This window comes from Stegodyphus dumicola, chromosome 4 (genome assembly GCF_044657685.1).
Source record: "Stegodyphus dumicola isolate Sdum_Otavi_A_Nest chromosome 4, ASM4465768v1".
Classification (NCBI taxonomy): domain Eukaryota; kingdom Metazoa; phylum Arthropoda; class Arachnida; order Araneae; family Eresidae; genus Stegodyphus; species Stegodyphus dumicola.
The window spans coordinates 4,363,037-4,379,180 of NC_140771.1; the positions used below are offsets into that span (position 1 = coordinate 4,363,037).

The 16,144-nt window shown below is 30.5% G+C and overlaps 1 protein-coding gene across 1 annotated transcript in view; it reads right to left on the reverse strand.

The window, feature by feature from the left end:
- Positions 1-341: 341 nt before the first annotated feature.
- The window catches only part of crn (pre-mRNA splicing factor crn), a 61,356-nt gene continuing 45,553 nt past the window's right edge, over positions 342-16,144 (reverse strand). The window contains exons 12-15 of the mRNA XM_085814486.1: positions 9,224-9,418; positions 8,878-9,036; positions 6,081-6,173; positions 342-616 (exon numbers count right to left, since the gene is read on the reverse strand). Of these exons, the coding sequence (XP_085670612.1) occupies positions 458-616; positions 6,081-6,173; positions 8,878-9,036; positions 9,224-9,418 (606 nt within the window). The 3' untranslated portion in view covers positions 342-457. The remainder of the gene's footprint in view (positions 617-6,080; positions 6,174-8,877; positions 9,037-9,223; positions 9,419-16,144) is intronic.

The window sequence follows — 16,144 nt, forward strand, 5'->3', positions numbered from 1 at the left end:
AATCTTAAATCCTTTACAACAGTTTTAAAAAAACACTTCAGTTAAAAAAGCAAATGGATGAGATTTATTCTTTCAACAGTGAAGTTTTTGAAAGAAAACAATTTTCTCAGAAAAACTATTTTTTTACTAAATAGTACTCCAACACGCCCTGATGCAGAGGAACTTCATAATGGCATTAAAGTAATGTTTCTGACCTTCCAGTGTTCAGTTGATATATGAAGTCAGTGACACCAGACTTCATATATCAACTGGATCAGTGCATTTTGGAAACAATAACACTATAATTAAGAGTTTTTCTCATTGAATAAATTATGTATTTAGTTAAAAAAGGCATTTAAAAATTTTATATGTAAGTAATAAAAATTTTATTTACATTTTAAATTATGTACATTCACATCTTTACAAAGACATATATATATGTCAGATGATCAGTCTGTTTACAAAATGGCAACTGAGTTCAGCTGTCCATGTTTTCTGTTTCAGATGTATTGCTTTCTTTAGTTGTTTCTTGAGATTTTTTCCACTTTTTGGCAAGCTCTAGTAGTTTTAAATGTGGTTTTGCAACTTCATCAGATGGGAATATGTAGTCATAATATTCTTCCCATCCTCCTTCAGTCTAAAAATATATATATAAAAAAATATTTAAATACACATTATTAAAATGAGAAATTTTTCAATTTTATTCTAATACAAGTCATTGAATTTTAAAAGAAATATTAAGTTTCATGCATTTTTTAACACCATATAAAAACAATTTCAGTTTTTTGGATTTCCTTATGAAAAGCTGTATTTGAAGAACATTTATTAGATTCCTATAATTGTTTGTTTTACACTTTGTTTTCATAAATTTCCACTCACCAGGATTCCTAATGGTTCCAGTTAATAAGAAAACATATTTTAAATAACAGTGCAATCCACGTAACAACAGATTTCATGATGAGATATAAGTGGTCTTGCCACTTATAGGGTGAAAATAAGACATTAAAAATTCATTTATCTTTTTAAAGTTTAGTGTCTGCCCCGAAAATACAAACATTTATGCTTAAATAGTAAATTCAGTGTATGTTATAGATTTGAATGACATTTTCAGGTAAAAAAAAAGTTGAACTTCTGGAGAATATGTGCAATATTATAATTGATAGAAGGATGAAATGGAATGACAACAAATTTATTAATGCTATTTCCAACAGCTGAATGTTTTCTTTGATGGCAAGCTGAAAATTATTTAAAAGCTTTATTTTAATAACCATGAGAGAAATTAATGGCAGTTGATTTGAAATAACCAAATTCATTCAAAAGATTCTGAAAAACAAACTTTAAGCATGCAAAATATATAGATAAGAGTAAAAAGAAGCTATCTTTCGCTAACAAGGGGATATAATTTGCTAAATCGAACAAAGTCAAATTCATTGTGAATTATTAGAATATTAAGAAAATTAAGGGAATTGTCAGAATCAATATCAAAAGTAAACTAAATAGCTGGATAAGTCGAGTCCATGACAAAATCAGGGATAAACCTTTTTTATTACCATCAAAAATCACAAATGTGCCATCTAACATGCCATAATGTTAATATGTAACGTTCTAATGTGCTGTAGTAAAAACAGAACCAAAAAGAAATTTTTTTTCAAATAATTTGACATAAAATATCAGCAAGTACTAAACTAAGGGGATTATCTATAGCTTGTTCTTCAACGTGGGATATTCTGAAAAATAGAACTCTTGGCTTCAAAAAAATTTGTGAGAGAAATTAACTCTTCAATTTCAGTATTTGTGATTTAAGATACTTTAATACTCCCTTGACTGGAACATTAGTAAACAGTGATAAAATCAATAGAAATCATACCTGAGTACTGAGGAGAAGTATTTTTATATTATCTAAAGAATTATTATTTAAAAAATCTAAAAACTAATTATTTGGCTAAAGGGCATGCCAATGTCAAAAAGAACTCTATTTTTGGAATTGTAAGAAAAGCACAGAAAATCTAGCACAGTTGGCAATAGGTAGTATGAGCAATTCTTTAAGCTGAGTTGAGAGTATATGAGAAGACTTGATAATTGTTTTCACTTTCAGAAGATCGGAAGCTGTAGGATCTTAAGAATTAAGCTATATGGGCTTTAATTTATCAGTTTCACGACTCCACTGATGTATGTCTATTTGTCCATAAAAATTATCTGTTGGAAATAATAATGTTTAAACTAGAATGAATTTCATGTAATCTTGGTTTAATCTTTCCTCGTGGTTAAGATTAAAATGAGCAGTTTATTATTAAAATAATGTTATGAGTAAGTGGCAGATTGTATCTTTCTGTGCTCCTAAAATTTTACTGAAAGCTTTTAGAATAGGAGCAATAATTTCAGGAGCTCAAGGTTTGTGTGAATCTCAACAATGGAACAGCCTTACATGAGTTACTTAAACCTCTTCAGTCTTCATGACAGTGATCAATATATATGTGGGGCTATTTGGGTCTCAGGTCACTACATCTTCGATTGCCTAGAAATGGCTAGATTTCACCTTCAGAAACCAGCTAATGAATACTGCTATTTTGCTTGAGCTAAAAACATTTTTAATAATCAACATATCAGTTTTGATTTGCAGCAATTTAGAAAACCATGGTACAATTTCTGCTGTTATGCTGTAGCTATCCAAATTTATGGGATTTATATAAAACTATACATAAATATGTACACTGTGCAAAAAAAGGGGGAGACTGTTCTATATTTCCCATTCTACTGGGTTGATTGACAAAATTCAAGTCCTGTTTTTCATGTCTCGAAAGCGCGACAGGATATGTATTAGATTTTTATATAGCATTGTTCTAATATAGGTATTTTGACACAAAAATCAGACTTTTCTGAAATGACATGCCAATTTTTTTCCATGTTTTGATCCTACGACTCAAATTATGCCAAATTGCCAAGTTTTGTAAAACTTGTACAAGTAGTTTTTAAAAAATTAGCTCTAAATATTTAGCTCCTTAATGTTAATTGAATTTGATATATATTTATTAATCTCTCTTTTTTTTATTAAGCTTACATGATTCCTTCTTCCAGAATTTGAAATTTATAACCCAAATTTGCACATTTTTTACGATTTATTTTTTAAATTCGTATTTAATAAATAGTTTAATATTTTTATAAATTTTTCGAAAATATTTTTGTATTATAAACCTACAAAATTTTTAACATAACCTTAAAGTAGTATTTCTAGGCACACCTGCAAAAAATTACAGTTTTTTATTTAAAATTTTCTAATATATGCAAGCGTTTTGAAATTTGGCTCTTTTTTTTTTTTTTTTTTTGAGCGATAATAATGCCAAACGATAATACACACTTTGTTAAAATTATTTGAAAGTATGAACGATGACTTTTTTCTGCTCATCTACAATGAAAAAGAAAAGGAAGGTTGCTATAAATTAAGAAGTTCGCCAAGTACTGGCGAAGACTGAAAAAAATACGCCAAGATAAATTTTTGAATTTCTCTGTAAATTTCGCACCAAATTTGGAAAAAAATTGGCATGTCAGTTCAGAAACATCCGATTTTGTGTCAAAAACCTATGCTAGAATGATATTATATATAAATCTAATATATCTTTTATAAGTCGCGCTTTCGACACACAAAAAACGCAGTTTGAATTTTGTCAATTGGCCTAGTAGAACGGGAGATGTAGAACTGTTCCCCCTCTTTTTTGTGCACAATGTACATGTTTTACTACGTGATCAGGTTAAGCTTACTAGTAACTCAATGCACTAATGGCTTCATATATATATTACACAATAGTATTAGCATGCATATATGTCTGTAACATATCAGTGTCATGGTACTTACTTATTTGCTTATTTGTATTATCAATTTATGTCTTATTATTCCCACATGTTTGCACTACTTATAATGCCTATACTGCTATTATCCATACAGATATTCCCAACTTGTACATACTCATTACATTCACATCGATATTTATATGCTGCATGAATATATCAAAATGTATGTTTAACTGTAGCAGGGGTTTCTGCTTCAACATAATAGCTAGACTAGTTTATGTTTTTTTAGTGATCTTGTGTATTTATATACAAAATTATTGTGTTTGCAACAGAAACTGAATATTTGTATATTTGAATGAGGAGTGTTTGCATCAACATATTTTATTAATATTAACTAATATTTTATTAATTAACCAGTTAATAAATTTTTGTTTATACTATCTGTAACCGAATTTGGTATCAATATATCACTAATGTGATTCCTACATCAACATATTTAGGACTAGTTTATGTACTTTTTTGGTTTGCATACAGTGATAATGCTTCATAGCCACCACAATGCCCACTCTTCACTCCAAAACATTACTCTGTTTATGTTACCTACCAATTTTTAATTCTTTCATTTGTTTTCCCTTACAGGTTTTGGGGAACATGACCTAGGCATATAGAAATAATTATAATTGTCAGCAGGACTTGAAACACACTGACAAGTACCTTTCCTAAGAGGACCTGGCTGTCCTGCCGGTGAAGAAAAGAAAAGGGGTGGGAGGAATGCTTCTGAAAACTTGAAATTATAATTTATTCTTTCATCTGATCCTCCAAAATCAGAGATGTTAAGAACAGGATTAGAAATTACAATTGGAAAATTAACAGAATTGGTGGGGTTAGAAAATTGGAGTGCTAGCTTTTGGAATTTAGAAGCAAGAATGATATTGACAAGTAGTTTCAGTTCTAGACTAAGATTTATGATCAATAGAGAATTTTAAATAGATTTGGCACTTCTGAAACGAAGATGATATAATTCATACTCAATATTAGACAAATGTTCATTTGTTTTTTATATGATGGATAAGTTACAATTCGAAGTTATGTACAATTTCAGAAATGTGAACTGAAAATTTAATGTTGCATTTGACTTGTATAAATTTGGGAATATTCTGACATCTGCATTTAAGCAAGAAAATAGAGATGGTTAACACATTTTAAGGTTGCTCTTTTGCCTAATTTTAAATTGGCGTATTTCTCTATTTCATTAAACTCTATTTCATTAAAAAACATTAAACTATTATTTCATTAAACATTATTATTCTATTTCATTAAATACATTTTATCACTTCTGAAAAAGACCACAAATACAAATGGAAATTCTCTACCTGAGGAAACAGTCAATTCATAGAGAAAATACATAGAGGAAATACATAAATACATAGAGAAAATACATAAATACATAGAGGAAATTCTTTTTGGATACAATAATTTTAAAAATGGATATTTGTTTATATGTGTAAAACAATGCCTAATCTCTATTTGTAGTCTTGAAATTTTGATTATAAATATTTTAACGATTTATACATTATTTAACGATTTATGCAAGTCACGCACCCTACCACATGATATTAGAAACATCATTAGCAGGAGTATTTTATACTTTGTCAATTTGTCTTTTGCATTGCATACAATACCTACAAAAATGCCTGCTTTTCATACTTAGTAACATATACATTTTTAGCATTAAAATTAGATTTATATTGCCTGTATTTAAAATTTCAGATGATGTTTATTTGAACTATATTTTAACGTAGTGTCCATTTAATGAAGTTTCCTCATGGGATTCTGTTATTTTTTTAATAGAAGTCCAACTGTTCAGTTAGAGTAAATGCATTATAATGTTTACATAGTGTCAAATTTTCTGAATTTTCTAAGAAAATTTTAAAATATGAATTTCACTCCAAGCTAAGAATCTTAATTTCTACTTGTTTTATATATTAAATGTAGTGTACATAAAAAATATATATTAAACACTATTTATCTATTTAAATATAAACAAAATTTTTTGAATAAGAAAAACCATATATCCCTACCACATAAAAGCTTCAAATACTTTAAGCAGATTTAAAAAATAATAAATACATAGAGGAAATTCTTTTTGGATACAATAATTTTAAAAATGGATATTTGTTTATATGTGTAAAACAATGCCTAATCTCTATTTGTAGTCTTGAAATTTTGATTATAAATATTTTAACGATTTATGCATTATTTTCCTTGAAATTTTTTAAAATATATAAGTAAAATGATAAATATAATCCATATACCCCATCTTCATTCATAATTTTCCTTCGCTTCTTAACTTTCTTTGGTAATAGTCTTTCAACTTCTTCCTTTGAATGCTCATCTCCATATTGCTCCTTTTATGAATCAGAAAGAAAGAAAATAAAATAAATAAATAAATAAAATGCAATTTAACAAATTAAAAGTTTTCATTTTCTCATTGAAAAAATATACTCTGTACACAAAAATTGTAAGTAAAAATTTTTCATGCATATACTGGATGCTTAATGCTTTAATGCAGCATTACTGCCATAACTACTAAATTGAATGAACAGTAGGAAATGCATATAATTTTAAAATTAATCAAGGTATTAATCTTTTACTTTTTGCTTCTATCAGTTTGATGGAAGCAAGAAGACTATTTCCTACACCTGTGCACTACTGCACAAATTTTCCTAATGTTTAAAACTCATTAAAAAACCAACTAAATGTGTACAAGAAGAGAGACTAATGCTTAGAATTCATTAGGAAAAAACAGCTGCATCAGCTTATGTGATTTTTTAATCACACATTACATTTAGAAATATAATTACTGTTAAATTTCTTCAATGAAAAATTAATACTTTTATAGTGTTTTTCATGAAAATTTAAGTGACCTTTTAAGAGACTGATAAAACTACAGTAGTGACCAAAATTTTATAATTTTGTTCCCCCCCTACCCCCCCCCCGCCCCCGAGAGCAATATAATAAAATTATTCGGTGGAAGGATAATTTCATCAAGAATGTAATGCAGTTATAGAGAAGAAAACTGAAATACATAAAGAAAACGAAATATACAAAAATTCTCACCATATCCAACAATGGAATATGATTACTTTGAAACCACTTTTTGCACACAGCAGCAGATACTAAGAAAAGCTAAATACTCTTCAGATATAAATGCTTCATTATATTGGAAACATTAATGTACTTACAACTTGTTAGTTTAGTTGGGCTCATATTCTTTTACATCCCTCTAGACATTTATATTTCTCTTAATCACTCAAATTCTGCCTCTATCTTTTGATATCATATAACCTAGACCATGACAGTAATTGAATGTTTCATGTAAGGTGCAATGCAATCAGGACTAAAATCTCCTTACATATTATATGCCATCACTAACAAACACCAACATTTTGGTTTCATTACTATAAATAACACAATTCCATTGTTCCACCATCCAGTTAATAAAAGTTTTAGCCCAGTTTAATTTGTCCATTGTTTAAGAGATAAAAATGGTTTTTGTTCCAGCATGTAAGCATTTATACATTTTCCTGCAGTCTGCACCAAAACGGTGCTTTTGCTCAACTTCACATTTTATAGCACCATCTCTTCTTGTACACATTTAGTTGATTTTCTTATATTAATTAAGCACAGTCTCTTAATTCTTCACTTGATCATCACTTGATGTTGCAGACTTTTTTCTACTTTTACTGGCTTGATTTTGTAGTGATTGGCTCTTTTTGTACCCCTTCAAAAATTTAGAAGGGCCTCCTTGATTTAAGTTCAATCAATCCTACTCCATTGGCGAACAAGATGATGATGTTCGACTGTCTTAACACCCATGAACAGCAACCCCATTGAAATAAAGGAAATCTATTTCATATGAATCTAAGCTAGTTATTCATCTTTTTTTTTTTTTTTTTCCTGATTATTTGGCTATAACTTTTGACAGAAACTTTGATGCATTTTGCTCTTGATTAAATATCTTTTCATTTATATATAATTTTATGGTATAAATCAAAAACAGAATGGTATTTTATACCATCAAACCTTAGAGCTACACTTTTTCCAAAAGGTTTCCACAGTTTTAACCACTTGTCTATTCACTTATTTGGAACTGTCAAGGTAGGTACACTAACTACCATCAATGGGAAAAAGCTGCTAAAAATAAAAAGCGGCAGAAGCAAGGTCAACAGTATTGTTTGTATCATGAATGCCTCCAAACATTGTCAACTTGAGGTTGTGCAATTTCTAATGGCTGGAAATATGAATGCTGGAGAAATTTATCGTTGCATACAAAATGTGTATGTTACGCAAAGACAGTATTTAGATGGTGTAATGATTTTCATAAAGGAACAAGCAGTACAGGCGACATGGCATGACCAGGTCAAAGTATATATGATTATCATCCTGTTAGCAATTGCAGCTGTGAACAGTTTCATGATAAATAATTGGTGAATCATAACTCATAAGATAGCAGATGAAATGTCTATGAGCAAAGGAAGTGTTCATATACTTCTGCATGAAAGGTTGCAATACCGAAAAGTTTGCACGCAATGGGTTCAGAAACATCTCACGCAGAAGAGTTACCGCATGGATGTTTCCACTAAAACCTTATGCATTATCATGAAATGGGTAACCATATCCTTTTACTGCTGCTAACAAAACAACATGATATCACTGATCCAGCCACCAAACACATAAGTGTGGAATGGTGACACCCTTCATTCCCATGGCCAAAGAAAGCTTATTCATCCATGAGAACTGGAACAGTCATGCTTACGCACTTTTTCAACATCAAGACTTATACATAAAGACTAAACAATAAAGAGAGAAAAATTGGTTTGAAGAAAGGAAATTTTATTTATTTTTTTAACCATTTTAAGAAATATAAGCTAAACTTCATCAAATATAATTTTAAGTTCTGATGTTTTAATTGAGTTTTTTTATCAGGGCAACTAACTGGATTTTTCACTGAAATTATTAAAATTGGGGACTCGTGAACATTTGAATGTTTATATATAGCATGAGCAATGACAGAAAATTTAAAATTGTGTATGTGAGAAGATAGATTACCTCAAACTCTTTCCATGCTTCTAGAAGCATAAGTCTCTCTTCCTTTTCACTAGAATTTTTCAGACTTTTGTTTGCTTTCTCATAAACATGCCTTGCTTGCAAAATAGCATTTTTTCCTTCTCCACAGCCAAGTTCAAATCTTGCAAAACTTATCCAAACCTGTAAAAAAATTATATCAATTTTAGATACAGTTAGAAAATTATGGAATACATTGAAAAATAATATAAAATATGAATAAATTTTCATGTCACAAAAGAATACTTTTCTAAATTTAAATAAACAAAATGATATTCATTCACATTAAAAAAGCAAACATATACCAATGAAATACTCGAATAGTTTTTACCTTTACATGTTGTGTTCTTTCTAAAAGTCTTTCATACAATTGTCTTGCAAGGTCAAATTCTTCCTGCTCTATTTCAAAATCAATGTATGCCTTCCATATAACTTCAGGCATATCCAATCTAGGCTGGTTAATGGCAACTTCGTATATAGCACGAGCACGTTCAAAATCTCCAAGAATGGTTTCAAGCTCAGCAAACTACAATGAAAATGAAGGAGGAATATATACATATGAGTTTAGCTTAAAAAAGAATAACAATATGAAATTCTTTTAAAGATTGCTTAAAATACTTTATTGTAATTTAATTTTTGAAACTAAACTTTCTTTTAATATTCCTTTTTGGTTGCACAGTATATTATTATATTGGAAAATAGTCTGATCCTATTCTTCATTTCGGAAAGAGAATTCGATCGTCCCCCCCCCCCGTATCTTTTTCCATGTTTAGGTCATTCACTCAGTGGCTGAGAGATTTAAACTGCCGAATACTGGGTGTTTGACCCAGGTTTGGGCTGGCTGGTTTTTACTATTTTTGCTGTTTTCCAATATGTTATGTGATATTCATATTCCCTCAACAAGTCCTCCATGAAGGCTTGTATGTATTATTTAAATAACCTGACATCATTAGCTCCACCTCTGTCCAAGTTTATACACATGCCTGCAAACATGGATACAATGAAATTCAGTAACAGTATCTATCCCAATATGTTGTGAATTTTTCATCTTTAGTGACAAAAAAAAAAAAAAAAAAAAATATTGCAACACTTGCACTTATTATCAAAGTTATATTACATTACTTTGTGCTGTATTTGAGGGTAGCTATATTCCACTGCCGAGATAAACGAAAGTTTTTAAATACAGAAAATTATCACCAAATGATCATATTTGATAAACATAAAATTGAACTAATATTGTAAGGATCATAAGTTTTACTAACGTTTATTTTATTTTAAATCTTTACTATCACTTCTTATTTTCTACTTCCGGCCAGAATTATAAGCGTTAAGTTTTTATGCAAAGTTTGTCTGGCGAACGCCAAGTATTTAAGTTGTGGCTTTTTGCCAAGCGAGAGAGAGGAAGCAGTGAGTCGAAGCAGGCCGCTTACCTTAGAAGTTACGCAGTTGCTTGTTGCCTTCCAGGCCAGAGGTTTTAATCCTCTTGATAAATTTTAAGCGTATTGTAGTGTTCACAGTTCTCTGTACTACATACGCTTCCTGTTAATATAAGGCCAATCTTCCACGTTTATTATTCTAAAGTTAAATTAGAGTTTAGTTTTATTTTTATACTTTTACGTTTTGACCCCAAGTAGCAGGTCGGTGTATTCCGAAGTACGGAAGTCATTGTAAATAGAGAAAAATAAAGGGTTTAGTATACCCTTCTTGTGTATCCTGTTTACTTCCCACAGTTTTGAACATAGCTTTAGTAAGCTCTCTGTTCCGAGTCAGGTCCTTGCATGTTCCCGAAGAAGGTTAGAAGGAACATTGACCCTGATAATGTCATCAAGGAAATAATTCGATGAAGTATAACAAAGCTTTCATTTTAACATATCTACAGAACCAAATCCAGGAGAACAGATCTAGAATATAAATTCTCATGTAAATAAAATGTAGAAATTAAAATTACAGTAATTTGAGAGAATTCACAAATTTTTCTTGCACCTCTTTTAAAAAAAAAGACATCTAAAAGCTACAAACATGATTAAGCACAAAAAGGGGGGAGGGGAAGAGAAGTAAATTTTCTGATTTTGCAGAAGGAAAGAAAACCACAGAGTACACATTTACATTAAAGTACAATATGATGCTATTAGTAAAGCAATCACATAAAAGCTTAGCAAAGAAAGGTTGTTTTCAAAAATCTTGTCATGGCCGTAATCAAGGTAAAATACTTGCAGTTAGAAACTACATTTACTAATAAACAATGCACAAGAAATATTTTGATATTAAATAAAAGCATTCTTATAGACAGATCTTAAAACTTTTATGGAAGCAGGTTACAAAGAATTTGAATAATAAAATATAGGAAATTTTATGTAAGAATTTTTTAAAATGCAACCTCCTTTAATGTTTTGTCAACAATTTCAAATTTCAAATTAAAATTCACTTCAGTGAAATAAGCACTTCAGTGAAAAGTTTAAAAATGTCAGATTAAAAAGAAGGAAAAAAAGTTTACTCTGTAAAAAAATCATTGCTGTAATATGTATAATAATAATAAAATTACATTTATACTTTACATCCCTAAACAAGCCATATGTAACAATCTATTTCAACAATATGTAAATGCAAGGATCTTATATTGGGCATATTATTGAACTAATTAAGATTTAGAGTATAACAAAATGCACTTTAAATTTGAAATTTTTTCATGCAGAGATATATGGTTTACGAATTAGGGAAACTAATGGTATTCCATCATAAAAGTAAATTCTAAAAAAAATTAGCTAGTTTAAGAGTACAGTACAAAGTCCGTAATCCGGACTCGTCGAGACTTGCACTTGATCCGGTGATTCCGGATTAAAGATCATCAGTTTAAATCTGATAAAATGGCATGCAGAAATTATATAATTAAAAATATGAAACCATAATTTATGAAATAAAGAACGATTATGATCTAAAAGGTATCAAAATTTACAAAAAAAAAAAAAAAAAAAAAAAAAAAAGCTTAATATTTATTTCTTTACTTTAGCAAACATTTCTATCAATGTAAGTTGTTTAAGTTGCTTTCTCTTTAATTCTATAAACAGACATAATTTCTTGTTCATTTACAGAGTTCCACTGTTCAAGTCCTGTAACTGTGTCGAGAATACTGACTAACTTGTCAATAGAAATTTTTTTACCTTCAATAACGTTCTCTGTTACTTTCTTCACTATCAGAAGCCACACATGGGTAAACGCTTTACTGGCTTTATGCACATGCATAGCAGTTGCGTGCATCAAACGCACATGTGTAAACGCTTTACGTGCATGCGTAAGTTTGTGGCTTTGGGGTCCGGATTATAGATCATTCCGGATAATGGATTTTTGGATTGGAGCCTTTGTACTGTATTTATTTAGCTATACTAATGAATTAAATATGCCAGAGGTGGCCAAGCTCCTTGAAAATCTGAGCCATTTTTCAAAATTTGAAATTTTTCGTTAGCCGCAATTAAATACGTATTTAAAAGGTATGCAAAAAAGGAATTAAAAAAAAATTTTTTACAGAAATTATATTTATTGAAAACATATAAACGTACAAAATATGTGTATTGAATTTAAATATTTAAAATTAAACACATTTATTTTACTTTTCTTGATAATTCTTTAAAATTTGGTGAAAAATTGGTGACAGCACTTCTCAGTAATTCTTTGATATGCTGGTTAGTTAATACTGTTTGGCGTCTGGACTTCACGAATTTTAAAGTGGAATAAAATTGCGGTATATCGAGAATTATTGACGTGTATATCATAATCGGACTAAAAGCTGGCACAGTGCCAAGCATCGAAGCTCGCCCAGTAATGAGAAAAGGACTGGAATGCGAGTAGCTGTAGATATAAGTGTGCATGAGAGTGATGATATGTTTTGTATATATAATAAAAGTAGCATGTAGAGTAAAAGAGTGTATCTTGTGAAATAATTACCCACTAAAGGATACACGAAAGCTGGCGATAAGGATGTGCAATTTTTAAAAAAATGTGCCTAATGCAATAAGGATTTAGGGAATTCCCCAAAGACGGCTCAAGGTAAAAGCTTTAATAATCATTTTTTCTTCGGAAGATCATGGAGCAGCTTGTAACTGAGTTAATAGTGCAGAATAGAGCTCTAATGGAGAGACTTACTTCAGTTATTACTCCACAAATGGACAATTCGAAACTTTCAGTTCAGTTTGAAAATATAATGAACACGAAGAACAGTTTGACTCGTTTCTAGAGAGATTCAAAAGTTATTTAGATATACAAAATGTTCCACAGGATAAGCGTTGAAAAGTATTGATTTCTAGTTTGTCCAGAAAAATGTATAGTCTCTTAAAAAAACTTGCTGGCTCCTGATAATCCTTTCGATAAAGATTATGATGTGCTAAAAACAACATTAAGAAATCATTTAAATCCTAAGCCACTTATAATTCCCAGCAGGCATGTATTTTTAAATCGAAAGCAGCATAAGGGGAAAACAATTAGTGTGTATATGGCAGAGTTAAGGTCACTTGCCATATTGTGTGCTTATGATCCGAGTATGTTAAATACGATGTTGTGGGATGTATTTGTTAGTGGGCTAAGAGATAGGGCTATTCTGGATAGAATTTTTGAGCAGGATAATATCAGTTTAGATTATACTTTAAATATAGCTTTGGCAATGGAAAAAGCGTTAAAAGGTGCAAATGAAATAATTGGGAAACCAATAGAAATCAAGGAATTTAGTGCCAGGAATAAAGCAAATTCTAAGTCAGTTGTTCCAAAACAAAAGTTTGAAAAACAAAACTTCGCAGCTATGAGAGCTAAAGGGAAAATGTGTTCGCGATGTATGGGGACTGACCATGATAGAAATTCTTGTAAATTTATGACAAGTATCTGCATATTTTGTACAAAAATCGGGCACATTGACAGAGCATGCTACAATGCTAAAAACGCTGAAAAAATGAAAGTGAAACAAAAACAATTAAATGTAGGAAATGAAAACAAAGTTCCTATAAACAGCATACATTGCAGTGAGGTGAAAAATAGGAAACCGCCAATAATGGTTCAAATGAATAAAGAAGGAAAATCGCTAGTAATTGAACTGGATACAAAGGCTGCAGTATTGGTAACGAGTTTAAAAAATTTCCGGCAAATCTCAAAAAAGAAAATTAAAAATACAAGTCTGGTATTTAGAACATATAACGGAGAAAAACTGATACCTTTAGGATTTACTACAGTTAAGGTAGAATATAAAGGTCAAAATAAAAACTTAAATCTTTACATTGTTAAAGAAAACCTTGATACAATATTTGGTAGAGAATGGCTTTCAGAAACAAATTTAGACTGGTCCTCAATATAGCCAATTTCTATCTCTCAAAAGAGTAGTTTAAATAAATTATTGGAACAATATAAGGAGATTTTTGATGGAATATAAGGAGAGAGAAAAAAATATGAGGTTCAACTTGAATTGAAGCCAAATGTTTCACCAAAATTTTGTAGAGCTAGGCAAGTACCATTTGCGTTAAAGGGCTGGATAGATGAAGAAATTGATCGTTTAGAAAAAGAGGGTATAATCAAAAAGGTTGAAACTTCTGAATAGGCAACTCCAGCAGTACCAGTAATTAAGCCGGACGGCTCTATACGATTGTGTGCCGACTACTTGGTGACAGTAAAACTAAATATTGTTACACATTAACACTCTTTGCCGACCATAGAGGAAATATTTTCATGTTTGAGTGGGGGAAAGCATTTTTCAAAAATTGATTTTAAACATGCTTATTTACAAATGAAAGTACACCCTGACTCGAAAATCGCTAACAATAAATACACAGAATGGATTATATAAGTGTAAGAGATTAATGTTCAGGCTAAATGCAGCACCTGCAATCTGACAACATTATGTAGACAGACTATTCCACCAAATAGAAGAGTGCAAGGTCTTTATGGATGATGACACACATTTAAATACTTTAAAAAATTTCTTCGAGAAATGTAAAACTCATGGACTAAAATTAAATTTATAGAAAAGTAAATTTTTTCAGGATAAGATAAAATTTTTAGGTCATAAAATTGATGCTAATGGTTTATATAAAACTGATGAAAAAATATCAGTGATTGCAAAAGCCCCAAGACCCAGAAATGTCCAGAAAATTCAAAGCTTTTTGGGATTGGTTAATTATGGAAAATTTTGCCCTAAATTAGCGACAATCGCAAATCTCTTATATCAATTAACTAAGAAAAACTCAAAATGGCTTTGAACGAAGGATTGCCAAGAGGCTTTTCTAAACATTAAAAAAGAATTGTGTTCACAAAAATTTTTGATGCATTATGATCCAAAATTGCCCTTAACATTGGCAACTGATGCATCACCAGTCGGGTTAGGTGCGGTACTTTCTCACAAACTTCCTGATGGAACCGAAAGGTGCATATGCTTCAAGGAGACTGACTGAAACAGAGAAAAAGTATTCTTAAACCGATAAAGATGCTTTGTCAATCATTTGATGAATAAAAAAATTTTTTCTCTACTTAAAAGGCAGAAAATTTACATTAATTACAGATCATAAACCTCTTGTTGCAATTTTTGGCTCAAAGAAAGCCATGCCAGTTTTGGCAGCAACAAGACTCCTACATTACGTTTTGGCTTTACAATCATTCCAATTCGATATTATTTACCGAAAAACAAACGAGCATGGTAATGCTGACTTTCTGTCACGATTGCTGACGAACTCAGAGCAATTGTCTCTTCAGTTCTATTTTTCAATTACAGCAGATTGAAACTCTTCCAATCACGGCCAGAGATTTGGCTAAAGAAACTGAAATAGATCCTGAACTCGGTCCTCTGCTACGAATACCTCAAAGCAGCAGTGAATTGAAAGGAAGGGAGATAGAATACAGTCTCCAAGATGGCTGTATAATGTATGGTCAACACGTTTGTATTCCAAAACGATACCGTAATAATGTTTTGAAAGGGTTGCACCATGGACACTTAGGGACTGTAAAGATGAAAACAGTTGCTAGATCTTACATATTTTGGAATGATATAGATAAAGATATCGAAAATACTTCCAAAAACTGTTCTGAATGTGCAAAATATAAAACAGATCCTCCTACGGTAAAAGTTCATCATTGGAGTACCCAAGCACTCCAATGGAATGTATTCACATCGATTATGCAGGATCTATTTTTGAGCATATGTTTTTGATAATCATCGATGCTCACTCAAAATAGCTATAAGCCAATCCATTGAAATCAAGCTCGACTTTCAAAACAATAGAATGTT